Source organism: Scyliorhinus canicula, chromosome 6 (genome assembly GCF_902713615.1).
Source record: "Scyliorhinus canicula chromosome 6, sScyCan1.1, whole genome shotgun sequence".
NCBI lineage: Eukaryota > Metazoa > Chordata > Chondrichthyes > Carcharhiniformes > Scyliorhinidae > Scyliorhinus > Scyliorhinus canicula.
The window spans coordinates 4,255,328-4,283,228 of record NC_052151.1 but is presented as its reverse complement, the minus strand read 5'-3'; the positions used below and the strand labels follow the sequence as shown (position 1 = coordinate 4,283,228).

Here is a 27,901-nt window from a genome sequence, read left to right as displayed (position 1 = left end):
ATCTATGTACATGGACACCGAGATCCCTCTGCTCATCCACACTACCAAGAATTTTACCATTAGCCAAATATTCCGCATTCCTGTTATTCTTTCCAAAGTGAATCACCTCACACTTCACCACATTAAACTCCATATGCCACCTCTCAGCCCAGCTCTGCAGCTTATCTATGTCCCTCTGTAACCTGCAACATCCTTCTGCACTGTCTACAACTCCACGGACTTTAGTGTCGTCTGCAAATTTACTCACCCATCCTTCTGCGCCCTCTTCTAGGTCATTTATAAAAATGACAAACAGCAACGGCCCCAGAACAGATCCTTGTGGTACGCCACTCGTAACTGAACTCCATTCTGAACATTTCCCATCAACTACCACTCTCTGTCTTCTTTCAACTAGCCAATTTCTGATCCACATCTCTAAATCACCCTCAATCCCCAGCCTCCGTATTTTCTGCAATAGCCGACCGTGGGGAACCTTATCAAACGCTTTACTGAAATCCATATACACCACATCAACTGCTCTACCCTCGTCTACCTGTTCAGTCACCTTCTCAAAGAACTCGATAAGGTTTGTGAGGCATGACCTACCCTTCACAAAACCATGCTGACTATCCCTAATCATATTATTCCTATCTAGATGATTATAAATCGTATCTTTTATAATCCTCTCCAAGACTTTACCCACCACAGACGTTAGGCTCACCGGCCTATAGTTACCTGGGTTATCTCTACTCCCCTTCTTGAACAAAGGGACCACATTTGCTATCCTCCAGTCCTCTGGCACTATTCCTGTAGCCAATGATGACCTAAAAATCAAAGCCAAAGGCTCAGCAATCTCTTCCCTGGCTTCCCAGAGAATCCTAGGATAAATCCCATCTGGCCCCGGGGACTTATCTATTTTCACCTTGTCCAGAATTGCCAACACTTCTTCCCTACGCACCTCAATGCCATCTATTCTAATAGCCTGGGTCTCAGCATTCTCCTCCACAATATTATCTTTTTCTTGAGTGAATACTGACGAAAAGTATTCATTTAGTATCTCGCTTATCTCCTCAGCCTCCACACACAACTTCCCACCACTGTCCTTGACTGGCCCTACTCTTACCCTAGTCATTCTTTTATTCCTGACATACCTATAGAAAGCTTTTGGGTTTTCCTTGATCCTACCTGCCAAAGACTTCTCATGTCCCCTCCTTGCTCGTCTCAGCTCTCTCTTTAGATCCTTCCTCGCTTCCTTGTAACTATCAAGCGCCCCAACTGAAACTTCACGCCTCATCTTCACATAGGCCTCCTTCTTCCTCTTAACAAGAGATTCCACTTCTTTGGTAAACCACGGTTCCCTTGCTCGACCCCTTCCTCCCTGCCTGACTGGTACGTACTTATCAAGAACATGCAATAGCTGTTCCTTGAACAAGCTCCACATATCCAGTGTGCCCAACCCTTGCAGCCTACTTCTCCAACCAACACATCCTAAGTCATGTCTAATGGCATCATAATTGCCCTTCCCCCAGCTATAACTCTTGCTCTGCGGGGTATACTTATCCCTTTCCATCACTAACGTAAAGGTCACCGAATTGTGGTCACTGTCTCCAAAGTGTTCACCTACCTCCAGATCTAACACCTGGCCTGGTTCATTACCCAAAACCAAATCCAAAGTGGCCTCACCTCTTGTTGGCCTGTCAACATATTGTGTCAGAAAACCCTCCTGCACACATTGTACAAAGAACGACCCATCCAATGTACTCGAACTATATCTTTTCCAGTCAATATTAGGAAAGTTAAAGTCTCCCATAACAACTACCCTGTTACTTTCGCTCTTTTCCAGAATCATCTTCGCCATCCTTTCCTCTACATCTCTAGAACTATTAGGTGGCCTATAGAAAACTCCCAACAGGGTGACCTCTCCTTTCCTGTTTCTAACCTCAGCCCATACTACCTCGGAAGAAGAGTCCCCATCTTGCATCCTTTCTACCACCGTAATACTGTCCTTGACTAGCAGCGCCACACCTCCCCCTCTTTTGCCCCCTTCTCTGACCTTACTAAAGCACCTAAACCCCGGAACCTGCAACAACCATTCCTGTCCCTGCTCTATCCATGTCTCTGAAATGGCCACAACATCGAAGTCCCAGGTACCAACCCATGCTGCCAGTTCCCCTACCTTATTTCGTATACTCCTGGCATTGAAATAGACACACTTCAAACCACAGACCTGAACACTGCCGCCCTCCTGCGAAGTCAAAACTGTGCTCCTGACCTCTCTACTCTCAATCTCTTGCACCCCAAAACTACAATCCAGGTTCCCATGCCCCTGCTGAATTAGTTTAAACCCCCCCAAAGAGTACTAACAAATCTCCCCCCCAGGATATTGGTGCCCCTCAGGTTCAGATGTAGACCATCCTGTCTATAGAGGTCCCACCTTCCCCAGAAAGAGCCCCAGTTATCCAGAAATCTGAATCCCTCCCGCCTGCACCATCCCTGTAGCCACGTGTTTAATTGCTCTCTCTCCCTATTCCTCATCTCACTATCACGTGGCACGGGCAACAACCCAGAGATAACAACTCTGTTTGTTCTCGCTCTGAGCTTCCATCCTAGCTCCCTAAAGGCCTGCCTGACATCCTTGTCCCCTTTCCTACCTATGTCGTTAGTGCCAATGTGGACTACGACTTGGGGCTGCTCCCCCTCCCCCTTAAGGACCCGGAAAACACGATCCGAGACATCACGTACCCTTGCACCTGGGAGGCAACATACCAAACGTGAGTCTCTCTCGCTCCCACAAAATCTCCTATCTGTGCCCCTGACTATTGAGTCCCCAATTACTAATGTTCTACTCCTTTCCCCCCTTCCCTTCTGAGCAACAGGGACAGACTCCGTGCCAGAGGCCCGTACCCCATGGCTTACCCCTGGTAAGTCGTCCCCCCCACAAGTATCCAAAACGGTATACTTGTTACTCAGGGGAACGACCGCAGGGGGTCCCTGCACTGACTGCTTCTTCCCAGTCCCTCTTACAGTTACCCATCTATCTCCAGTCTTTGGTGTAACTACTTCCCTGAAGCTCCTATCTATGACCCCCTCTGCCTCCCGAATGATCCGAAGTTCATCCAGCTCAAGCTCCAGGTCCCTAACACGGTTTTTGAGGAGCTGGAGTTGGGTGCACTTCCCACAGATGAAATCAGCAGGGACACTGACGGCGTCCCTCACCTCAAACATTCTGCAGGAGGAGCATTGTACTGCCTTCCCTGACATCCCCTCTAGATTAAAAAAAAACAAGAAAAAGAAAAAGAAAGGAAGAGCTTACCTGATATTACCTCAAACCCTGATCCCGCTGAAAGGTAAGCAAATTTAAAGGCACTCACTCACCTTCACGACAGGCCCCTGCTCCCGCTTCCCAACCACCGTGGGGTGGGGGGGTTGGTTAGAGGAGGAGGTAGGGTGGGAAACACTCACAAAGTGTTTCGGGTTTAACTGTCAGTTGCCAACAGCCCCTCCACAAACCACCTTCGACTTAGGCTGACCGCACTGCACGTATGCAAATTTCCCCAGAACAGCTGATCAGTAGCTCTGCTCTGCTGCCCTCTGCTGGTTGCTTGCCTTTACTCAAACTCCTTGGGTCTTCTTCGCAGGTTCACCTTCGACTTAGGCTGACCGCACTGCACGTATGCAAATTTCCCCAGAACAGCTGATCAGTAGCTCTGCTCTGCTGCCCTCTGCTGGGCAGCTATTAGGTGCCCCTTTCCCCCTCTCACCTTGAAGCGGGTAGAACCTGTGAAGTGAAGCTACTTCATGGAGTGTTGACCCTGCCTTTGTGAGACACGGGTTCAGCTGGCTCCAGCTAACAGCACCCAGTCAGGGCTCAAGGATACTAGCCCCACTACTGTGTGGGTGTCTCGGGAGGGACTCAGGTTAAGGGAGTAAACCCAAACAAAAAATCCAGAGTGCACCTCCGCAGTCACGCATTACTTTTGGCATGTTCTGGCAGCTCCAGCAACCAAACCGGTGCCAACTGTTATGCTCTGCACGCCTTTGGACCCCACTAGCAATGCCGAGAGGGGGTTTCTAACAGTTTGGCAGCCCAAAACCCCCATGCATTCATTCTCTTCTGTATTCATTCTGCCGAGGCATGTGCCATGGAGAGATCACTCCATAGTCACCCCACAGCGACCAAAACAACGCGATAGTCAGGAGTTACAACTTATAAACCCAGCTCGATTGGCATAGAGAACGGGCGTCACGGGCAGTGGGAGAGATTATCGTGTCTCATCGGACAATACTGCCCGCCTAAAACCAGACAGCACCCCGGTCAGTAAGGTGCCGTCCTATCACAGTTGTTATGGGAGAGGCGTTTTCAGAACCCCGAAATGTATCATGGAGTTCAACCAACCTCTCCCTTTACTGTATTGTTGCTTTTGAAGCACACGGCTTGTTCTCCAGGTGTGGGATTACAATTATGGACACGTGGGTTTTTAAACACAAAACAATGATTATTCCATGAATTCAACTTAACCTTTTAAATAAACATTGGATCACTTAACACCCCTTACTTCAAAGATAACCCCAAAAATAATACAACACTAAATAATCCCTCAAAATGTTCCTTCAAACCTCCAAAAGACTTCACCTTTAAACAGAAACACATCAGGTTAAAGACGTTACTATTATGAGTTTAAATCACCCAAATGATTCAGAGATAGTCTTTCATGGCAGAGATCACAGCAGGTCCAGCTCACTGCAAACACAGACACACCCAAGCTCTTTTCTCAAAACTGAAACTAAAACTCCCAAAAGGCAGAAGCGAGCTCAGCTCAGCTCCCCCCACCCTCTGACATTACTTCAGTAATATGAGCTGCCCGATTTCTTAAAGGTGCATTGCTTAAAACCCATTTCTTAAAGGTACTCTCACATGACACAGTCCATCTGCTCCAATGGGGGTTGGAAGCTCAGGATCATTGCCTGTCAAGTGGACTGTAACACCACACCAAACAACATGACAAAGGAAAGAAGGTACCAGCCTTTTGCTTTGCAAGCTGGAACGTCAGAACCATGTGGCCGGACCTGTCAGAAGATCTCACACAGATTGACGACTCTCGGAAGGCCACCATCATCAACAACGAGCTGAATGATTTAATGTGGCTGCAGCAACAAGAACAGAGAACAATACAGCACAGGAACAGTCCTTTCGACCCTCCAAGTCTGTACCCGTCATGATAACCTTTGCCAAAACCTCAGCACTTCCTTGTGTTGTATCCCTCTTCACCCATCCTATCCATGTATATGTCAAGGTGCCGTTTGAATGCCGTTAATGTGCCTGCTTCCACAATCTCCCCTGACAACGCGTTCCAGGCACTCACCCTCTGCGTAAAAAATCTGCCTCGTACATCTCCTCTAAACTTTGCCCCACGGACCTTAAACCTATGTCCCGTAGTGACTGACCCCTCCACCCTGGGACAGAATGCCTGCCAATTCACTCTATACATGCCTCTTGTAGACCTTGATCTGGTCACCCCTCAACCTCCGTCGTTCTAATGTAAACAGTCCGAGTCTATTCGGCTACATAGCTAACACCCTCCAGACCAGGCACCATCCTGGTAAACCTCCTTGCACCCTCTCCAAAGCCTCCACATCCAGACCAGGCACCATCCTGGTAAACCTCCTTGCACCCTCTCCAAAGCCTCCACATCCAGACCAGGCACCATCCTGGTAAACCTCCTTGCACCCTCTCCAAAGCCTCCACATCCAGACCAGGCACCATCCTGGTAAACCTCCTTGCACCCTCTCCAAAGCCTCCACATCCAGACCAGGCACCATCCTGGTAAACCTCCTTGCACCCTCTCCAAAGCCTCCACATCCAGACCAGGCACCATCCTGGTAAACCTCCTTGCACCCTCTCCAAAGCCTCCACATCCTTCTTGTAGCGTGGAGACCAGAATTGTGCGCAATATTCCAAGGAGACACACTTCAGAAGACATACCCAGCTGCAAGTGGGTCCCTCAAGACTACACTTTTTACTGCCAGGGCAGAGACTAACTGGTCTATAATTTCCTACTTTCTGCCTCCCTCACATTTTGAATAAGGGTGTTACATTAGCATTTTTCCAATCTGCTGGAACCGTTACTGCACCCAAGGAAATTTGGAATACTATGCCAAATGGATCCACTATCTCCGTTACCATTTCCTTTAAGAACCTGAGATGTAGGCCATTAGGCGCTGACGACCTGTCTGCCTTCAATCCCAATAGTTTTCCCCATTGATGATGAGTGTTCTAAGTCCCTCCCTTTCCATTACCTCTGAATTACCTGTTACTATTGGGATGTTTCTAGTGTCCTCCACTTGACTCCACCATTTCTGTGTCCCAACTATGAAGTTTCCAGTCTCATCCTCCAAGGGACCGACATTCACTTTCGCTTCTCTCTTCCCTTTCATATACTTATCGCAGCTTTTGCTATCCCTTTTAAAAACATTTTGCATTCGTTTTCTTTCATGATTTACCCCTTTGCTCTTTTTATTGCTCTGATCTTTAAAATTTTCCCAATTTCCCAGCTTGTTCCTGGTCTTTGCAATATGGGATGCCTTAAGTTTTGTCTTTATGTTATCTTTAACTTTCTTGCCATGGATGTTTCTTCCCCTCTCTTGCAACCTTTCTTCCTCTCTGGAATATATTTTAGTTGGGAGGAATGGAATATCTCCTTAAACAACTGGCACTGCTCATCAACTGTCCTACCTTTTAGTCTTCCTCCCCAGTCCACTGGGGCCAAATCTCCCCTCATGTCTATGTAATTACCTTGGTTTAACTCCAGAATATGAGTGTGAGACTCCAGTTGGTCACCCTCAAAGTGAATTTGAAATTCCATCGTGCTATGATCACTCTTCCCTGGAGGAAATATGAGTAGGTGGCATGGTGGTATTGTCACTGGACTAGTGAATCAGAGACCCAGAGTAATTCTCTGGATCTCAGGTTCAAATCCCGCCACCGCAGATGGTGATATTTGAATTCAATAAAAATCTAGAATTAAGGGCTGGATTCTTCTGCTCGCCACAAGATCGCCACGGGCGAGCTGCGAACAATGGAGAAGTCCACTGACCTTGGGCGGGGTTCTTTGGTCTCTGGTTGGACATAGTCAGAAATCTTCCCCTAAAAGTTTAATCATGAGCATGAAACCATAGGAGTGGCATGGTAGCACAGTGGTCAGCAATATTACATCACAGCTCCAGGGTCCCGGGTTCGATTCCCGGCTTGGGTCACTGTCTGTGTGGAGTCTGCACGCTCTCCCCGTGTCTGCGTGGGTTTCCTCCGGGTGCTCCGGTTTCCTCCCATAATTCCCGAAAGACGTGCTTGTTCGGTGAATTGGACATTCTGAATTCTTCCTCTGTGACCCGAACAGGCACCGAAATGTGGCGACTAAGGGATTTTCAAAGTCACTTCATTGTTTGTGTAAGCCTACTTGTGACAATGATGATTATTATTATTGTCAATTGTTGCAAAAATCCATATGGATCAGTAATTAAAAAAAAAAAATTTAGAGTACCCAATTATTTTTTCCAATTAAGGGGCAATTTAATGTGGCCAATCCACCTACTCTGCACATTTTTGGGTTGTGGGAGCGAAACCCACACAGACACGGGGAGATATGGATCACTAATGAAGGAAATCTGCCATCCTTACCTGGTCTGGCCTACATGTGACTCCAGACCCACAGCAATGTGGTTAACTCTTAACTGCCCTCTCAAGTGCAATTAGGGATGGGCAATAAGTGTTGGCACAGCCTGTGATACCCACATCCCATGAATAAATAACAAAAGATCATTAATTAATCCCTCCTCATTATACAATGCCAAATCCAGAATAGCCTGCTCCCTGGTTGGTTCCAGAAAATATTGCTTCAAAAAACAATCTTTTGTATATTCAATACACTCCATCTCGAGCCTACCCTTGCCAGTTTGATTAATCCAGCCCATACATATCTTAAAATCACCCATGATTATTGCTGTACCTTTCTTACAAGCGCACCAGTATTTTGTGATTCATACTGTGCACCTACTGCACGGTGACCTGTAGATTACTCCCACCAGGAACTTCTTTCCCTTGCTATTTCTTATTTCTACCCAGAATAATTCCACACCTTGATCTCCAGTTCTTACTACAGCGCTGATCCCTTCCTTTCACCTTAAAGCTACCCCACTTCCATTTCCTTTCTGTCTATACTTCCGAAATACTGAGTACCCTTGGATATTCAACTCCCAGTCCTGGTCTCTTTGTAACCATGTCTCAGTTATTGCCAACAAATCAGACCCCTTTGTGTTTATTTGCACTGTTAACCCATTGATTTTATTCCTAATATTTTGTGCATTCAGATACAAAGCCTCTAAATTATCCAATATCCCTCCTCTTGATGAGTCCTTGGTGCAATGTGATGTCACACGTTCTGGTAACAATCAGCCTCATCAGTAACCCCTACCTTCTCCTTTAACTTTAATTTTCTGATTTTCCATGCACCTGAATCCACCACCCCACTATTTAGTTTAAAGCCTAATCTACAGGCCTAGTCATGTGATTTGCCAAGACTCTGATACAATCCGAGACTAGGCCCCAACAGTGGCGAGGATACTGGAGTGAAACCCTATTATTTTAGTTTATTGTAAGACTATGTGATCCAGGAGTGATTGCATGAAAAAATAGGGCATGAAAAAACAAAACTTTATTATTAATACAATATTAATCTTTTAACTTCACACCCAAAAAAGAAAGAACAGCTTGCAATTACGCCTTAACACTGCGACACAATTTCCCATTGAACAACAAGAAAAGAAACATACAGCTCTCAATCTATCTTAAAATCAACAGGGCATAGATTAATATTCGCGGTACAGAACAGATTCTGGCTCTGGTTAGCACCCCTTCAGACTCTGGCTGACTGTCTTTAAATAGATGTTTCCACTGGGTTATTTCAGCCTCTTCCTTGTCTCCAGACAACACTGCTCAGCTTTTAAAATATTATTACTCTTTTTTTAAAACTCTCCAGCTTGGAAAGAATTGTGGATTCAGAGTCAGATCAGAACTCAGCTCCTCTCTCACAAATCTTCTTCAAACTCACTGACTTTCTGCCTTTTTCAAATGACCTCATCTCCCCAATCTGGAAAGCACATTACCTCTGCAGGTTGCAAAACTGCACTAACCCCCCAGGGACCTCCCCAGGATAACCACGATGCATTAGCCCAAACTGAAAAACACATTCTTGTGCCAATTTCACCTTCTATGTACTTGGAGCAAAGGAAAATCCTTTTTAAACACATTATACACCCAAGTTTATAACTCTTAACTTATTCCAATATTTAGATGCCAATATTCCTAAAACCCTCAAATTGTTACATCTCCCCCCTTAAATAAAACAAACGAGCGATTTAAACAGGAGGCTTCATTTTTCTGAACCCCTTATATGTTCAACATTTCCTAAGATTATAAACAACACATACACTATAGCTAACAATTTCCCAAAAATTCCTAAAATTCAACAATCGTCACACTGGTCCCAGCATGATCCAGATGAAGACCATCCCATTGGAACAGCTCTGTACTTCCCCAGTACTGGTGCCAATGTCCCATGAATTAGCGCCCATTTGTTTAATCACTGACCAATTGCCGTGCACCCATTTGCCTAATCACTGACCCATTGCCATGCACCCATTTCCCTAATCACTGACCCATTGCTGTGCACCCATTTCCCTAATCACTGACCCATTACCGTGCACCCATTTCCCTAATTACTGACCCATTGCCGTGCACCCATTTCTCTAATCACTGACCGATTGCCGTGCACCCATTTCCCTAATCACTGACCCATTGCCGTGCACCCATTTCCCTAATCACTGACTCATTACCGTGCACCCATTTCCCTAATCACTGACCCATTGCCGTGCACCCATTTCTCTAATCACTGACCCATTGCCGTGCACCCATTTCTACAATCACTGACCCATTGCCGTGCACCCATTTCCCTAATCACTGACCCATTGCCGTGCACCCATTTCTCTAATCACTGACCCATTACCGTGCACCCATTTCCCTAATCACTGACCCATTGCCGTGCACCCATTTCCCTAATCACTGACCCATTACCGTGCACCCATTTCCCTAATCACTGACCCATTACCGTGCACCCATTTCCCTAATCACTGACCCATTGCCGTGGACCCATTTCTCTAATCACTGACCCATTGCCGTGCACCCATTTCCCTAATCACTGACCCATTGCCGTGCACCCATTTCCCTAATCACTGACCCATTACCGTGCACCCATTTCTCTAATCGCTGACCCATTGCCATGCACCCATTTCTCTAATCACTGACCCATTGCCGTGCACCCATTTCTCTAATCACTGACCCATTGCCGTGCACCCATTTCCCTAATCACTGACCCATTGCCGTGCACCCATTTCCCTAATCACTGATCCATTGCCGTGCACCCATTTCCCTAATCACTGACCCATTGCCGTGCACCCATTTCCCTAATCACTGACCCATCGCCGTGCACCCATATCTCTAATCACTGACCCATTGCTGTGCACCCATTTCTCTAATCACTGACCCATTACCGTGCACCCATTTCCCTAATCACTGACCCATTGCCGTGCATCCATTTCCCTAATCACTGACCCATTGCCGTGCACCCATTTCCCTAATCACTGACCCATTGCCGTGCACCCATTTCCCTAATCACTGACCCATTACCGTGCACCCATTTCCCTAATCACTGACCCATTGCCGTGCACCCATTTCCCTAATCACTGACCCATTGCCGTGCACCCATTTCCCTAATCACTGACCCATTGCTGTGCACCCATTTCTCTAATCACTGACCCATTACCGTGCACCCATTTCTCTAATCAGTGAAACATTGCCATGCACCCATTTCCCTAATCACTGACCCATTGCCGTGCACCCATTTCCCTAATCACTGACCCATTGCCGTGCACCCATTTCCCTAATCACTGACCCATTGCCGTGCACCCATTTCCCTAATCACTGACCCATTGCCGTGCACCCATTTCTCTAATCACTGACCCATTGCCGTGCACCCATTTCTCTAATCACTGACCCATTGCCGTGCACCCATTTCCCTAATCACTGACCCATTGCCGTGCACCCATTTCTACAATCACTGACCCATTACCGTGCACCCATTTCCCTAATCACTGATCCATTGCCGTGCACCCATTTCTCTAATCACTGACCCATTGCCGTGCACCCATTTCCCTAATCACTGACCCATTGCCGTGCACCCATTTCCCGAATCACTGACCCATTGCCGTGCACCCATTTCCCTAATCACTGACCCATTGCCGTGCACCCATTTCCCTAATCACTGACCCATTGCCGTGCACCCATTTCCCTAATCACTGACCCATTGCCGTGCACCCATTTCTACAATCACTGACCCATTACCGTGCATCCATTTCCCTAATCACTGACCCATTGCCGTGCACCCATTTCCCTAATCACTGACCCATTACCGTGCATCCATTTCCCTAATCACTGACCCATTGCCGTGCACCCATTTCCCTAATCACTGACCCATTACCGTGCACCCATTTCCCTAATCACTGACCCATTGCCGTGCACCCATTTCTCTAATCACTGACCCATTGCTGTGCACCCATTTCCCTAATCACTGACCCATTGCCGTGCACCCATTTCTCTAATCACTGACCCATTGCTGTGCACCCATTTCCCGAATCACTGACCCATTGCCCTGCACCCATTTCTCTAATCAGTGACCCATTACCGTGCATCCATTTCCCTAATCACTGACCCATTGCCTTGTACCCATTTCCCGAATCACTGACCCATTGCCGTGCACCCATTTCCCTAATCACTGACCCATTGCCGTGCTCCCATTTCCCTAATCACTGACCCATTGCCGTGCATCCATTTCCCTAATCACTGACCCATTGCCGTGCACCCATTTGCCTAATCACTGACCCATTGCCATGCACCCATTTCCCTAATCACTGACCCATTACCGTGCACCCATTTCCCTAATCACTGACCCATTGCCGTGCACCCATTTCCCTAATCACTGACCCATTGCCTTGTACCCATTTCCCTAATCACTGACCCATTGCTGTGCACCCATTTCCCTAATCACTGACCCATTGCCCTGCACCCATTTCTCTAATCAGTGACCCATTACCGTGCATCCATTTCCCTAATCACTGACCCATTGCCTTGTACCCATTTCCCGAATCACTGACCCATTGCCGTGCACCCATTTCCCTAATCACTGACCCATTGCCTTGTACCCATTTCCCGAATCACTGACCCATTGCCGTGCACCCATTTCCCTAATCACTGACCCATTGCTGTGGACCCATTTCTCTAATCACTGACCCATTGCCGTGCATCCATTTCCCTAATCACTGACCCATTGCCTTGTACCCATTTCCCGAATCACTGACCCATTGCCGTGCACCCATTTCTCTAATCAGTGACCCATTACCGTGCATCCATTTCCCTAATCACTGACCCATTGCCATGTACCCATTTCCCTAATCTCTGACCCATTACCGTGCATCCATTTCCCTAATCACTGACCCATTGCCGTGCTCCCATTTGTCTCTCGAGACAGGAGCCCAGGAATTTATTAATGACAATTACGCTATTCACGTTTTGGGCAGTGAATAGTGGCATTCAGGGTAATTTTTGAATCCAGGCGGCGATGACACTACCCTGCAGAATGTATTTTTTATTCTTTCAGGGCATTTAGTCATCCCTAACAAGACCAGCATGTATTGTCCATCCCTAATTGCCCTTGTGTGGACCATTTGTGGGGCATGTAATACGATTTCTGCTGTTATTACTACAGTATAGCTACAGGATTTCATCCTGAATGAGTTACTGGAATATACGACTGGTACTGTTGATCTCTCCACATTTTGCAGAATCAGACAATTGCTATGGTGCAGATGGAGGTCATTTGGCCCATAATATAGGCACCAGCTTTCCAAATGAGCATTGTGGTTCAGTGCCATTCCCCTGCCTTTTCTTCAGACCGCTGCATATTGTTTCTATACAGTATTATATATATATATATATATATATATAGAGAGAGAGAGAGAGAGAAATCAAGTATCATGTGCGTGTATATCTGTTCATGTTTGTTTATTTGTATGTGTGGCAGGGTGACATGCAAAGGTAATCTGTCAGGCTGTAAACAGCATTATGAATTAAAATTGAGCAGGGTTTGGTATTCACACAGAACAGTACCAGGCAGCCTCATAATGCAGCTGGAAGCACAAGTCACAGACTTCTAAGATGCATTGTGACTGCACGTTGGTCTTGGGGTCAATGTCATCCTCGCAAAATGCATTGTATTTGAAAGCCATGGAGGAACACTGACAGAAAATCTCCATTTCAGGCAGTTGCGTTATGAATGGAATGTACAGAACAACACTTGCTATGTGGTCCAGGCCATCAGCTCCTTTACCTATGGCTATGAGTATCTTGGCTGCTCACCCCGATTAGTAATCACGCCACTCACTGACCGCTGCTGGCTGACTCTGACCGGAGCCCTACACCTAAACCTCGGAGGCTCGCCGGCAGGACCAACAGGGACGGGCAAAACAGCAACAGTGAAAGACCTTGCAAAAGTAAGTGTCCAGCAGGATACAGTGATTATCTGTTATCTTCTCCAAAACCACGATTCCTTTGTCAATCTAATATTTAACACCAAGTCCATTGTCTGCTATTTTAATAGAGGCTTTAACAAATTGAAACGAAAAAGAGCACGGTGGAAATGGAAAAAAAAATTATGTCCAATGAATCAGCTTCTTTTCCAGTGATTAACCGACTCAAACTACTTTATCCAGACTCGACCATTCCATGATTTTCCTGGTCAGCCTTTCACCTTCCCTCGCTGTGAACGTGAGCTCATCCAAAACCCTGCTGCCTGTATCCTATCTCATACCAAGACCTATTTGTCCAGCATCCCTGAGACCTCTGAGTTCTGGTCTAGTAATGCGTGGATTTCAAATTTTCATCCCCATGTTCAAATTCCTCCTTGGCCTCAACCCTCCTTATCACTGTGGGCTCTTGTAGTCCTCAATCCTCTGAGATGTCAGTTTTTCTAATTCCGGGCCTCTTGCACATTCCCGATTTTAACTGATCTACCGTTGGTGACTGTGCTCTTGAATTTCCTCCCTATACCTCTCCAACTCTCTGCTTCGTTCTCCCACTTTAAGGTGCTCCACAGATGGATACAGAACCCGCTTGGTCACAGAAGGCAAAGGGTAGCAGTAGAAGGGTGTTTTTCTGAATGGAAGGTTGTGACTAGTGGTGTTCCACAGGGATTGGTGCTTGGGCCTCTGTTATTTGTGGTGTACATAAACGATTTGGAGGAAAATATAGCCAGTCTGATTAGTAAGTTCACGGATGACACTAAGGTTGGTGGAGTGGCAGATAGTGTTGAGGATTGTCAGAGGATACAGCAGGACATTCATAGGTTGGAGACTTGGGCAGAGGAATGGCAAATGGAGTTTAATCCGGACAAATGTGAGGTATTGAATTTTAGTAGGTCCAACATAGAGGGGACATATGCCGTAAATGGTAAAACTCTTAGGAATATAGAAAGTCAGAGAGATCTGGGCGTGCAGGTCCACACATCTTTGAAGGTGGACAAAGTAGTCAAGAAAGCATATGGAATGCTTACCTTAATTGGACTGGGCATTGAGTATAAAAACTGGCAAGTCATGCTACAGTTGTAAAGCTGCATTTGGAATATTGCGCACAATTCTGGTCGCCACACTACCAGAAGGATGTAGAGGCTTTGGAGAGGGTGCAGAGAAGGTTTCTCAGGTTGTTGTCTGGTCTGGAGGGTGTTAACTATGAGGAGAGGCTGAATAGACTCGGACTGTTTTCATTAGAAAGACAGAGGTTGAGGGGTGACCTGATAGAGGTCTACGAGATTGAGGGACATGGATAGAGTGGATGGGCAGGCACTCTTTCCCAGGGTGGAGGGGTCAATCACCAGGGGACATAGGTTTAAGGTCCGTGGGGCAAAGTTTAGAGGAGATGTGTGAGGCAGGGTTTTACACAGAGGGTGGTGAGTGCCTGGAACGCGTTGCCAGGGGAGGCTGTGGAAGCAGATACATTAACAGCGTTCAAAAGGCATCTTGACAAACACACGGATAGGGTTTGTATCGAGGGATACGGCACAAGGAAGTGCTGAGGGTTTTGGTTAAGGTTGGTATCATGACTGGTACAGGCTTGGAGGGCCGAAGGGCCTGTTCCTGTGCTGTATTGTTCTTTGTTCTTTGTTCTAGAACCTACATCTTTGATCAAGCTTTAATACTCTCTTATATGGCTCAGTAACAAATTATATTTCAGAAAGCTCCATTGCCTTAGGGCGCTTACAACATTAAAGGTGCTATAAAAATACAAGTTATTTTTGCTACCACCACCGCAAGTACATCTAATTGTTCCTTGTTCCCATTTATTCTGCCCATTCAATGCCCTTCCCAGCTGACAACTCGATTACCAGCTACCTTAAATATTCACTCCCTCAATCACCGACACACATTGGCAAAAGCATGTACAAACTACAAGATGCACCTCAGCAACTAACCAAGGTTCCTTCGGAAGCATCTTCCAAACTTACGACTACTATCAGCTGGAAGACAGGGGCAGCAGGCACTTGGAAACATCATAGTCCAAAAGTTTCCCCCCAAGTCACTCACTATCCTCACTTAGACATCACCGTTCTTTCATGGTCATTTGGTCAAAACCGTGGAGCTCCTTCCTTAACAGCACAGTGGGTGTGCCTATACCTCGGGGACTGCAGCGGTTCAAGAAGGTAGCTCACCACCACCTTCTCAAGGGAAACTAAGGATGGGAAATAAATGCTGGCTCAACCAGTATAAATGAAGGATCATTTAGGTCTGAAACAGTAACTCTGTTTCTCTCCACAGGTAGTGCCAGGTCCCTGAGTTTATCTAGCATTTTCTGTTTTTATATTACATATATTAAAAAAGCTTTCCTAGCTATCAATGCCCACTATCCATGAACGATTAAAAAGCCTCTGGCTGAAAGTCTTCCCCAACTTCCCTCCTCTATCGTCACTATCTCTATTACTCACGCTCCACAGTGAGTGATATGTTTGCGTTCCCTCAATTCTTCCCCTTACAGTCTCGAAAATTTACATGAAGTTACATTATGTCAGAAGCTGGTGACAATATTGTCAATAACGGCAGCACTATTTAATTTCTTTGACAAGACTGTGTCTGGCTTTCCTCATTAATTAGCAGCATGTATTCATTCAGTGAGTAAATGGGCTGGGTAGATGGATGTGTTCCTCTGACAGAAGCCAAGCCACAATGGTGCTGCCTCAGTCTGCTGTAGAACTGATGCTAAGAACTAGAAACAATGATGCTGACATCCTGGTTTACAGATGAGAGTGCTAATTCATTTTTCAAAAAATATATTTTATTCATAAAATCTGTAATAAACATTAAAGAACATTTCGAATTGTCTTGACTGTACATTTCCATCAAAGTTACAAGTCACTTGACTTTCTTCCATTCAATTGGGATGACATTACACACATATTAATCTTTACGTTACAATTCTTTCTTAAATATTTACATCGCCATGTTTCCTTTATACATTGGAGTGTTAATGACGAACATTTATTTTTTTCAAAAAATATACTTTATTCATAAAATCTATAATAAACATTACAGGACATTTCGAATTGTCTTGACTGTACATTTCCATTAGATTTTTTTTTCCAAAAATATACTTTATTCATGCTAATGCCATTAGCCTTTGCACGGTATATGAAAAGGTGGGAAACGACAACCACTGCCACCTCTAGCCAGCAAACTTTGTGCATTGCACATTACACTTTTCCTGGGCTGATTAATGTATTGGGTGTGCCCTGATTTTGAACCTCCGACATGACCGGAAGCAGGTGGAATCCTATTAGTATAAGGAAGGTGTCCAGGGAAAGAAGATGCTCTCCCCTCTCTCAGCCTTCCAATTGCCGAATCCTACTGGCCCATCCAAGAAGCCTGGTGGGAAAGCGGGATAGTGAAGTTCTTAAGATGGGAATGGCCTGAAAAATGCCTGCAGCTAGTCATGCGTTCTCCCAATAACTCACACTCAGCACCATCCCACTAAATCCACTCTTCCCTGAAAGTGTGGAATTTATCACAACACTCCAGCTGAGGCCTGAGCGGTGATTTATTTCTCAAGGTTTACAGCAATTTGACGCTCAGTCTTGGTTCTGCTTTTCAGGCTGTGGGAAAACACTGTGTTGTCTTCAACTGCTCTGAAGGTCTGGATTTTCAGGTAAAAACATTCAACTATGTTTACTGCACCAAGTTTTTTCAGTGAATTAACCAACCTCTCCTGGGTACTGAGTTGGTCCTAACTTATCGCCAACATTAATCTGGCTCAAATATATTTTAGTTAGTCTAAGTCATGGTGGCACATTGCCTGGTGCACTGCCAGTCATCTGAAAGGCATGAATTTGTAGGATAAAAGTTATCTTTCTCAATCTGTCTCTCTTCTCTCAGCTAACTCTGAGGATGGCTGGTATTGAAGGTAACTAGCGCGATGGTGGTTGTACCTGTACTGGAAGCATTTGGTGGGACAAAGCAGATGGAACTTTACACTGTACCTAATCCATGCTGTACTTGCCCTACTGTGACGATATTTTCTAACTACCAACAACTAAATTAATGATCAGGTTGTAGGGTTGAATTTTGTGCATGCCACAGTGGTGGGCCAGAAAGCTGGAAACAATCTACCATGATCAATCTGATTCTGTGTCCATCTGTAAGTAGACTTGAGTTTTCTGGGCCAATAAGGCAAACCCTGGTGAAGGTGGGTAGGGAGTGGAATCATTATTGAGGCCAGGAGGGCAGACATTGGTTGTTTTGATGAGTGCGGGAGGGGCGGGTGCCTTGATGAGTCACAAAATGCCTGATTAGGATGATCCCCTCTGCCGTCCAGGCCTCCCGAAGGCCACTAGCTTTTACTGGAGCACGAGAATTACCAGCAGTGTCGGTGTTGTGATGTTTCTGTGGTGAATGTGGTGAATTCTAATCCTAGTAATTCACACTGTGTTGTATTATATGTATTGTGGGGGCGATTCTCCGCCCCCCACGAAGGGTCGGAGAATAGCGGGAGGGCCTTCCCGACATTTTTCCCGCCATCCCGCTATTCCCCCCCCCCCCCCGCCCCGCCCAACTCCCGACACGAATCACTGCCGCCGTTTTTTTACGGCCGGCAGCGATTCACAGCTGATAGATGGGCCGAAGTCCCAGCCCTTTATGCTGTTTTTACGAATGGCAAACACGCCTGGTCTGGGCGTTCGTAAAAACGGCGGGAACAACTCGCTTTTTATAACCATGGCACCGATTGGCACGGCAGTACCACGGCCGTGCCAAGGGTGCCATGGGCCCGCGATCGGTGAGCACCGATCGCGGGCAGCGGGCCCGATGCCCGCGCACTATTTCGCCTTCCGCCGCCCCGCAGTATCCATTCGCGGGGCGGCTGAGGGGCATCCCGGCCCGCGCATGCGCGGGTTTCGCGCAAATACGCGATGACGTCATCCGCGCATGCGCGGGTTGGAGTCTTCCAATCCGCGCATGTGCGGCTGACGTCATATGACGCGTCAGCCGGCGCTAACTCCGGCAAGCGGGCTTAACGAAATTCGTTAAGCCCGTGATGCCGGAGCTTACGGCGTCGGGCTGCTAGCCCCGACCGGGGACCAGAATCGGTTCCCGGTCGGGAAGGGGCGCGCTGGCGTCAAATCCGCCCGGGTTTGACGCCAGCCTTACGATTTCTCCCGTTTTGGGAGAATCGCGCCCTGTGTCTTTGTGAGCTCTGTATACGTGCTGTTGCGCGGCTCTGCCCATAGGGGGAGATGAGGAGTTTGAACTGGGCTCCACCATTGGCTCCGCCCATGGCTCCTCCCACTAACCGGAAGTAGAAAGATCAGCAGTTGTGAGCCTGCTGCCAGTTCATCTCATCGCAGGCAGGCTCAGTTGTAAGACTATTAAAAACACTGTTCACTTCCAATCTCGTGTCTTGTGAATTGATGGTCACATCAGTTTCTTTCAGAGAGAATATGCTGATGAGTAAGAAGTCAGCATCATGTGACTAACAGACATTGTTCTGAGGAGCTTTCTTGTCAACAATAACGGTGGTAACTTTAAAGTAAATCTGCCTGCTGAAAACGTCTTTACCTTCAAAATAAACTAAACATCAGTTAATCATGTGTGAGATTGGTAAATGAAATGAAAATTGCTTATTGTCACGAGTAGGCTTCAATGAAGTTACTGTGAAAAGCCCCTAGTCGCCACATTCCGGCACCTGTCCGGGGAGGCTGGTACAGGAATCGAACCGTGCTGCTGGCGGTTCAAGCCAGTGATTTAGCCTGGTGAGCCAAATTTGTATTAAGCAAACATAACAGTGCGTCAAGACCCTTAAGTGAACCTTAATTGTCCACTTAATGGCCTCAATTGCCCTTTGGACAGAAAGGCAGTTCTCAACCTTCCCCACCCTGAATAAATTGGATGGATTTGGGAAGGCGCCAGGTACTGCATTTCACCCCCCCCCCCCCCCCCCCCCCCCACACCCCCCCACACTTCCCGTCCCTTGCTATCTGCTCTCATGGGACAGATTAAATGCTCTCACGCCATGCAATGATTTTGTTTTTTAAAATGTGGGAATTATCCTGTGGCAAATTAGGAATTGTCAGATTCACCGGAGCGTGTAATTCAATAATAACTCATGATTAGTATTTGGCTGCTGTTCACTGTGCCAGTAAAGGAAGGTCATGCACTCTGGTCTTTTCAAAGATTCACATTGAGGTGCTGCTCTAAGGGTAGGAGGCTTGAAAACATTCACTCAAACTGTTTTGATTCCTTAATAACTCTCGCTGCACAAAGATCACATATATCATTATTCTCTGTTTTCAGAAGAGGTGGGTGTTTGTACTGAGGAATAGGACACTCCATTCCTGCACCTGCAGCAGAGTGCTCCCCCCCCCCCGCCCCCGTCCCCGTCCCCGTCCCCATCCCCCAGACCGCGCACACTGTGGCTCTGAACAGAAATCATGCTGAATGTTTCCAACACTGTTTGCTGTAGTTGTAAGTGAATCAGGAATTTCCCTGCCAGGACATGGCAGGGCAGATCAGGGCAGGACATGGCAGGGCAGGGCAGGGCAGGACATAGGGCAACTGGGACCGCTGGCTGCTGGGTGGTGGAGCAGGTCTGCAAAGGGCTGCATAGTGGCCAAGCTTGTCACACTGTAGACACCGGCGTCCTTTTGCCAGACATTGCCGCTTTAAGTTGGCGGAGCCACAATTCGGACGTCAGCGTGTTGCATGCGTCATCGCGCATGCGCAGTGCGGTCGGTCAACGTACGCACCTGTGCAGTCGGGTTGCCGGTCTCGTCGTCCACCCGGTCGTGGCGCGCATGCGCAGGGTCCCAGGAAAAGCGCGCAAAATGGCCAGTCTCCTCGATACTCAGGACTTGCATCTGTGCGATGGCCTGCACCCGTTCCGCCTCGTGGGAGGCCTGCTTTGCAGTCTCTGCTGCCCTGATGTGGGAGTAACGATTGTTAGCATGCTCATGGACAATGCACGTCTCGATAGCGACAGGGAGGGTCAACTGTTTGACTTTCAGGAGCTGCTGCCGAACGGAATTGGAGTGGACCCCGAAAACGATCTGATCCAGGATCATGGAATCAGTTGTCGAGTCAGAGTTACATGACTGCGCTCAGAGGCGGAGATGGGTCAAGAAGGACTGAAAAGGTTCATCCTTACCCTGAAGCCTCTGCTGGAAAACGTACCGTTCAAAGCTCTCATTCACCTCAATGTCACAGTGGCTGTCGAACTTCAGCAGGACTGTTTTGAATTTTGTTTTGTCTTCGCCTTCAGCGAACGTAAGGGTGTTGTAAATGTGGATGGCGTGGTCCCCCGCAGTGGAGAGAAATAGCACAATCTTCCTGGCATCCGATGCTGCTTCGAGGTCGGAGACCTCGATGTACAAGAGGAACTTTTGCTTGAAGATCTTCCAATTGGCGCTGAGGTTGCCGGAGATGCGGAGCTGCGGAGGAGGCTGGATGGAATCCATTTCAACGGATGGCTGCTTGCTGGTCAATGCTGATTCACTTGAGGTAGGTCCGTCAAGATCGTGATCACTCTGGGACCATGATGTGTTAGGCAGGTTGGTGCGATGTGGACTGCACTCGATGCAGGGAAGCTAGAAACAGACGTCTAACACTGGAGAAGATCCAACACTGTTTTATTCAACTATGGAACTGCTATACATATTCAGCTGTGGGTCGACACTATACTGATCTGACTGGTGTCCTAGTAGTAGCCTGACCAGACTTACTAGCTACCGCATGGTGTTTGCACTTGCTAGCTCGTGGACTCTGACTGTCTCAGAGGCTGGATCCCAAGAGAGCGGGAAACCTAGTGCCTTCTGGCTTTATAGTGGTAGTGGCCTGTCTGGTGATTGGCTGCACTGTGTTGTGTGCTTACTGGTCATCCTGTGTGTCAATCACTGCCTGTCTGCACCTCATTATATACATGAGTGGATATTATGACAGGAGAGATTGTTGTCATTGCAGCACTCCACTAGGTTCTCAATCTCTCTGCTGTATTCTGACTCATTGATGTTCGAGATCCGGCCCACTACGGTCGTATCGTCAGCAAACCTGTACATGAAGTTGGAGCCAAATTTTGCTGCATAGTCGTGAGTGTACAGGGAGTATAGTCGGGGGCTAAGTATGCAGTATTGAGGACAATCGTGGAGGAGGTGTTGTTGTCCCACATGCTGCAGGAAAATGATGATAGCTTGACTTGAGAACAGAGTGATACTTTTCTCATTGTCAGCGGTATGTCTGACCCCTGCATGACAGAGAGCTGAATGTGTCCCGCCTTATTATGATTGTTCAGAATCTCCCCCTTAGTCTGAACTAAGGACAGCACGTTAGCACAAGTGGATAGCACTGTGGCTTCACAGCACCAGGGTCCCAGGTTCGATTCCCTGCTGGGTCACTGTCTGTGCAGAGTCTGCACGTTCTCCCCGTGTCTGCGTGGGTTTCCTCCGGGCGCTCCGGTTTCCTCCCACAGTCCAAAGACGTGCAGGTTAGGTGGATTGGCCATGCTAAATTGACCTTAGTGACCAAAAAAGGTGAGGAGGGGTTATTGGGTTACGGGGATAGGGTGGAAGTGAGGGCTTAAGTGGGTCGGTGCAGACTCGATGGGCCGAATAGCCTCCTTCTGCACTGTATGTTCTATGTTCTATGAACTCTTGCAAATCGCTCGAGGTGTAACTGTCTGTGCTCCTGCCTTTAGAACCTGAGGGCAATAGAATATCCAAACGGACAGGAAAAGGCCATTAAACCCTTTCATAAAGTATTCTGCTCATTCTGTGAGTTCAGTCTTTTCCAAAGTAGCTTCTTCGAAACTAGTTAAATCCAAAGAATGATCTGTGTGCATGTATAAAATCAGGATTTAACTAAGAGCTGGACAATAGAAGCCTACGCACAATGAAATGAAATGAAAATGAAAATCGCTTATTGTCATGAGTAGGCTTCAATTAAGTTACTGTGAAAAGCCCCTAGTCGCCACATTCCAGAACCTGATCGGGAAGGCTGTTACAGGAATCGAACCGTGCTGCTGGCCTGCCTTGGTCTGCTTTCAAAGCCAGTGATTTAGCCCAGTGTGCTAAACAATCAAACATGCAGAAAAGCAGCAGGAGATAAACAGCCAAAGAAAACAAAACAAAACACAGCACAGCTGTAAGCACCTCTACCCTGAAATTCAGGCCTGATATGTACGGTGTACAGTGATGAAAAAATTATGACAAAAGTTTCAGTGAGCATTCCAGGCTCCCTGTATCCCCATTGATTCCTGCGCTACAAGCATGGTGTGCTATCTTCCTTTTCCAGTCCTCAGCACAATTATGGGCACACAATTGATGAATGGGAGCAGGAGTAAATTTGTCGGAAGATTTTGTGCGAAAAAACGAGTGTGAACTCCCAGTGGGTGAAACCTCCCTCTCATCGACCAGAACTTCAGTGGAACAGCTGAAGAAACCTTGGCAATATTGTGTTTCAATGTCCCTTCCTGCACGTGTGTTGGAAGATTTACCCCCAATACCATCATCCCTATGTAGCCAGTCAGGGGCTTTGATATAGTGGTGCTTATTGCACCTTGTCAGGGGTAGATTGGAGGCAGATTTGTTGAGCATCTAACCCGTGATGTACTTGCCTCTATACGTTGATGTCTGGCAGTCCCATGATGCTGACACTTGTTAAAACCATGAAAAATGGATCCATTCATGAAGGACTGGCTTTATTAACCATGATTTGGCAAAACATCCAAATCACTTCCCTGCATCTCCCATCCCGCTATCTGTGGAACAGTAAGTGATGAGTCAGTCTTGGGCATTGCTTTAGACGCTGAAAATGCATTAGTTTTCACAGCTGCATCTGCTTACGTCCAGGTACGTCAATGCAACACAATGCTGATGTTGTACATGTTAAAAAATAGAATTCCTGCCCCACTTTCATTGCTTTGCTTTCCTCACTGTTCACACATTCTCACTCCAATTGCCTGCCAGATTCGCAGCCTTCATTTCTCAACCTGCGCTGAAAAGTTTAATTAGAATCACACAATCACAGAAGGTGACCGTTTGGCCCATTGTGTCTGCATTGGCCCTTCAAACGAGCACCATGACGTCATGCCATTACCCCGTTTTTTTCCCTGTACCCCACCACTTTGATTTTATTCAAACAAATGCTGTCTTGAATGCTTCGATTCACCCTGCCTCCACAATACTAACTCCACAGGCATTTAGACAATTTGTTGTCTGAAAAAGATTTTCCTCACATCACATTTGCTCTTTTGCAAAACACTTTCAACCTGCGACCTCTTGTTCTTGATTATTTTATGAATGGGAACTATCTACTCTGTCCAGCCCCCTCATGATTTTGAACATCTCTCCAGGAGGACAGTCCCAATCATTCCTCATAATTGAAGTTTCACATCCCTGGAAACATTCTTGTAAACGTCTGTCCAGTGTGTTCAAATCCTTCCCCTAGTGTGGTGCCCAGAACAGTCCACAATAATCCAGCTGAGGCCTATATAATGACTTGAGTTCAGCATATCCTCCTTGCTCTTCCACTTGGTATCCCTATTAATAATGCTCAAAATTCCACGGGCGGGATTCTCTGTTGGCTGACGCTGGAGTTGGGAACTTATGGAATTTTTAGAACTTAAGTGCACCATGAGGGGGGCAATTGAGTGGTTCTACCAGAGTTGGCAGTCGTTTATTATGTATTTTGAAGAGCTGATCATTGTTAGTTATTAGTTGGGCGGGAGGAGTTACTGGTGGTGTGTGGTCTCTCTGTTGGGCGGGGGGGGGGGGGGTTCTGGTGGCAGGTCTCTCTGTTGGGCGGGGGGGGGGTACTGTTGGGAGGTCGCCCTGTTGGGCGGGAAGGTGCTGGTAGGAGGTCTCTCTGTTGGGCGGAGGGGGTACTGGTGGGAGGTCTGTCTGTTGGGTGGGGTATTGGTGGGAGGTCTGTCTTGGGCGGAATGGTACTGGTGGGAGGTCTCTGTTGGGTGGGGGGGTACTGGTGTGAGGTCTCTCTGTTGGGTTGGGGGGGTGCTGGTAGGATGTCTCTCTGTTGGACAGAGAGGTGCTGGTGGGTGATCTCTCTGTTGGGTTGGGGGGGTACAGGTGGGAGGTCTCTGTTGGGTGGGGGTACTGGTGGGAGGTCTCTGTTGGGCTGGGGGTACTGGTAGGAGGTCTCTCTATTGGGCGAGGGGTTACTGGTGGGAGGTCTCTCTGTTGGGCGGGGGGGTACTGGTGTGTGGTCTCTCTGGGTGGGGGGGTACTGGTGGGAGGTCTCTCTGTTGGGCAGGTGGTACTGGCGGGAGGACTCTCTGTTGGGCGGGGGGGTACTGGTGTGTGGTCTCTCTGTTGGGCGGGGCGGTACTGGTGTGTGGTCTCTCTGTTGGGCGGGGGGGTACTGGTGTGTGGTCTCTCTGTTGGGCGGGGGGTTACTGTGGGAGGTTTCTGTGTTGGGTTGCGGAGGTACTGGTGGGAGGCCTCCCTGTTGGGCGGGGGGGTACTGGTGTTTGGTCTCTCTGTTGGGCGGTGGGGTACTGGTGTTTGGTCTCTCTGTTGGGCGGGGGGGTACTGGTGGGAGGTCTCTCTGTTGGGCGGGGGGTGTACTGGTGGGAGGTCTCTCTGTTGAGCTGGGGGGTACTGGTAGGTGGTCTCTCTGTTGGGCGGGGGGGTACTGGTAGGAGGTCTCTCTGTTGGGCGGGGGGTTACTGGTGGGAGGTCTCTCTGTTGGGCGGGGGGTACTGGTGGGAGGTCCCCCTCTGTTGGGCGGGGGGTTACTGGTGGGATGTCTCTCTGTTGGGCGGAGGGGGTACTGGTGGGAGGTCCCTCTCTGTTGGGCGGGGGGTATAATGGGAGGTCTCTCTGTTGGGCGGGGGGTTACTGGTGGGATGTCTCTCTGTTGGGCGGGGGGGGTACTGGTGGGAGGTCCCTCTCTGTTGGGCGGGGGGGTTACTGGTGGGAGGTCTCTCTGTTGGGCGGGGGGGGTACTGGTGGGAGGTCCCTCTCTGTTGGGTTGGGGGGGTACTGGTGGGAGGTCTCTCTGTTGGACAGAGAGGTACTGGTGGGTGGTCTCTCTGTTGGGTTGGGGGGGGCGTACATGTGGGAGGTCTATCTGTTGGGTGGGGGGGTTACTGGTGGGAGGATTCACTGTTGGGCGGGGGTACTGGTGGGAGGTCTCTGTTGGGCTGGGGGGTACTGGTGGGAGGTCTCTGTTGGGCTGGGGGGGTACTGGTGGGAGGTCTCTCTGTTGGGCGGGGGGTTACTGGCGGGATGTCTCTCTGTTGGGCGGGGGGGTTACTGGCGGGATGTCTCTCTGTTGGGCGGGGGGGGTACTGGTGTGTGGTCTCTCTGTTGGGTTGGGGGGTACTGGTGGGAGGTCTCTGTGTTGGGCGGGGGGTACTGGTGTGTGGTCTCTCTGTTGGGCGGGGGGTACTGGTGGGAGGTCTCTCTGTTGGGGGGTACTGGTGTGTGGTCTCTCTGTTGGGCTGGGGGGGTACTGGTGGATGGTCTCTCTGTTGGGTTGCGGGGGTACTGGTGTGTGGTCTCTGTGTTGGGCGGGGGGTACTGGTGGGAGGTCTCTGTGTTGGGCGGGGTACTGGTGTGTGGTCTCTGTGTTGGGCGGGGGGTACTGGTGGGAGGTCTCTGTGTTGGGTGGGGGGTACTGGTGGGAGGTCTCTCTGTTGGGTGGGGGTACTGGTGGGAGGTCTCTGTGTTGGGCGGGGGGTTTACTGGTGGGAGGTCTCTCTGTTGGGTGGGGGGGTACTATTGGGAGGTCTCTCTGTTGGACTGGGGGTGTACTGGTGGGATGTCTCTCTGTTGGATTGGGGGGGTACTGGTGGGAGGTCTCTCTGTTGGGTTGGGGGGTACTGGTGGGAGGTCTCTCTTTTGGGCCTGGGGGGTACTGGTGTGTGGTCTCTCTGTTGGGTGGGGGTACTGGTGGGAGGTCTCTCTGTTGGGCGGGGGGTTACTGGTGGGAGGTCTCTCTGTTGGGCGGGGGGTACTGGTGGGAGGTCTATCTGTTGGGTGGGGGTACTGGTGGGAGGTCTCACTGTTGGGTGGGGAGTTACTGGTGGGAGGTCTCTCTGTTGGGGGGGTACTGGTGGGAGGTCTCTCCGTTGGGTTAGGGGGGTACTGGTGGGAGGTCTCTCTGTTTGGTTGGGGGGGGTACTGGTGGGAGGTCTCTCTGTTGGGGGGGTATTGGTGGGAGGTCTCTCCGTTGGGTTAGGGGGGTACTGGTGGGAGGTCTCTCTGTTGGGTGGGGGGTTACTGGTGGGAGGTCTCTCTGTTGGGCGGGGGGGTTACTGGTGGGAGGTCTCTCTGTTGGGCGGGGGGGGTACTGGTGGGAGGTCTCTCTGAAAATGACATGAAAATCGCTTATTATCACGAGTAGGCTTCAAAGAAGTTACTGTGAAAAGCCCCTAGTTGCCACATTCCGGCGCCTGTCCGGGTAGCCTGGCACGCTCTGTTGAGCGGGGTGTGGTATTGGTGGGAGGTCCCTCTCTGTTGGGCTGGGGGGTACTGGTGGGAGGTCTCTGTTGGGCGGGGGGGTTACTGGTGGGAGGTCTCTCTGTTGGGCGGGGGGGGTTACTGGTGGGAGGTCTCTCTGTTGGGCGGGGGGGTACTGGTGGGATGTCTCTCTGTTGGGCGGGGGGGTTACTGGTGGGAGGTCTCTCTGTTGGGTGGGGGGGGTACTGGTGGGAGGTCTCTCTGAAAATGACATGAAAATCGCTTATTATCACGAGTAGGCTTCAAAGAAGTTACTGTGAAAAGCCCCTAGTTGCCACATTCCGGCGCCTGTCCGGGGAGGCTGGCACGCTCTGTTGAGCGGGGTGTGGTATTGGTGGGAGGTCCCTCTCTGTTGGGCGGGGGGTACTGGTGGGAGGTCTCTCTGTTGGGCTGGGGGGGTTACTAGTGGGAGGTCTCTCTGTTGGGCTGGGGGGTTACTGGTGGGAGGTCTCTCTGTTGGGCTGGGGGGTTACTGGTGGGAGGTCTTCTCTGTTGGGCGGGGGTTACTGGTGGGAGGTCTCTCTGTTGGGCGGGGGTTACATGTGGGATGTCTCTCTGTTGGGCGGGGGGTACTGGTGGGAGGTCTCTCTGTTGGGGGGGTACTGGTGGGAGGTCTCTCTGTTGGGTTGGGGGGGTACTGGTGGGAGGTCCCTCTCTGTTGGGGGGGTACTGTTGGGATGTCTCTCTGTTGGGCGGGGGGTTACTGGTGGGAGGTCTCTCTGTTGGGCGGGGTACTGGTGGGAGGTCTCTCT

The 27,901-nt window shown here is 48.8% G+C and overlaps 1 protein-coding gene across 1 annotated transcript in view; it reads left to right on the top strand.

Annotated features, from left to right (window-relative positions):
- Nucleotides 1-27,901, top strand: part of LOC119966916 (dynein heavy chain 14, axonemal-like) — a 1,122,002-nt gene that overhangs the window by 422,467 nt on the left and 671,634 nt on the right. Inside the window, exons 29-30 of the mRNA XM_038798874.1 lie at nt 13,404-13,635; nt 17,279-17,332. Coding sequence (XP_038654802.1) covers nt 13,404-13,635; nt 17,279-17,332 — 286 coding nt within the window. The remainder of the gene's footprint in view (nt 1-13,403; nt 13,636-17,278; nt 17,333-27,901) is intronic.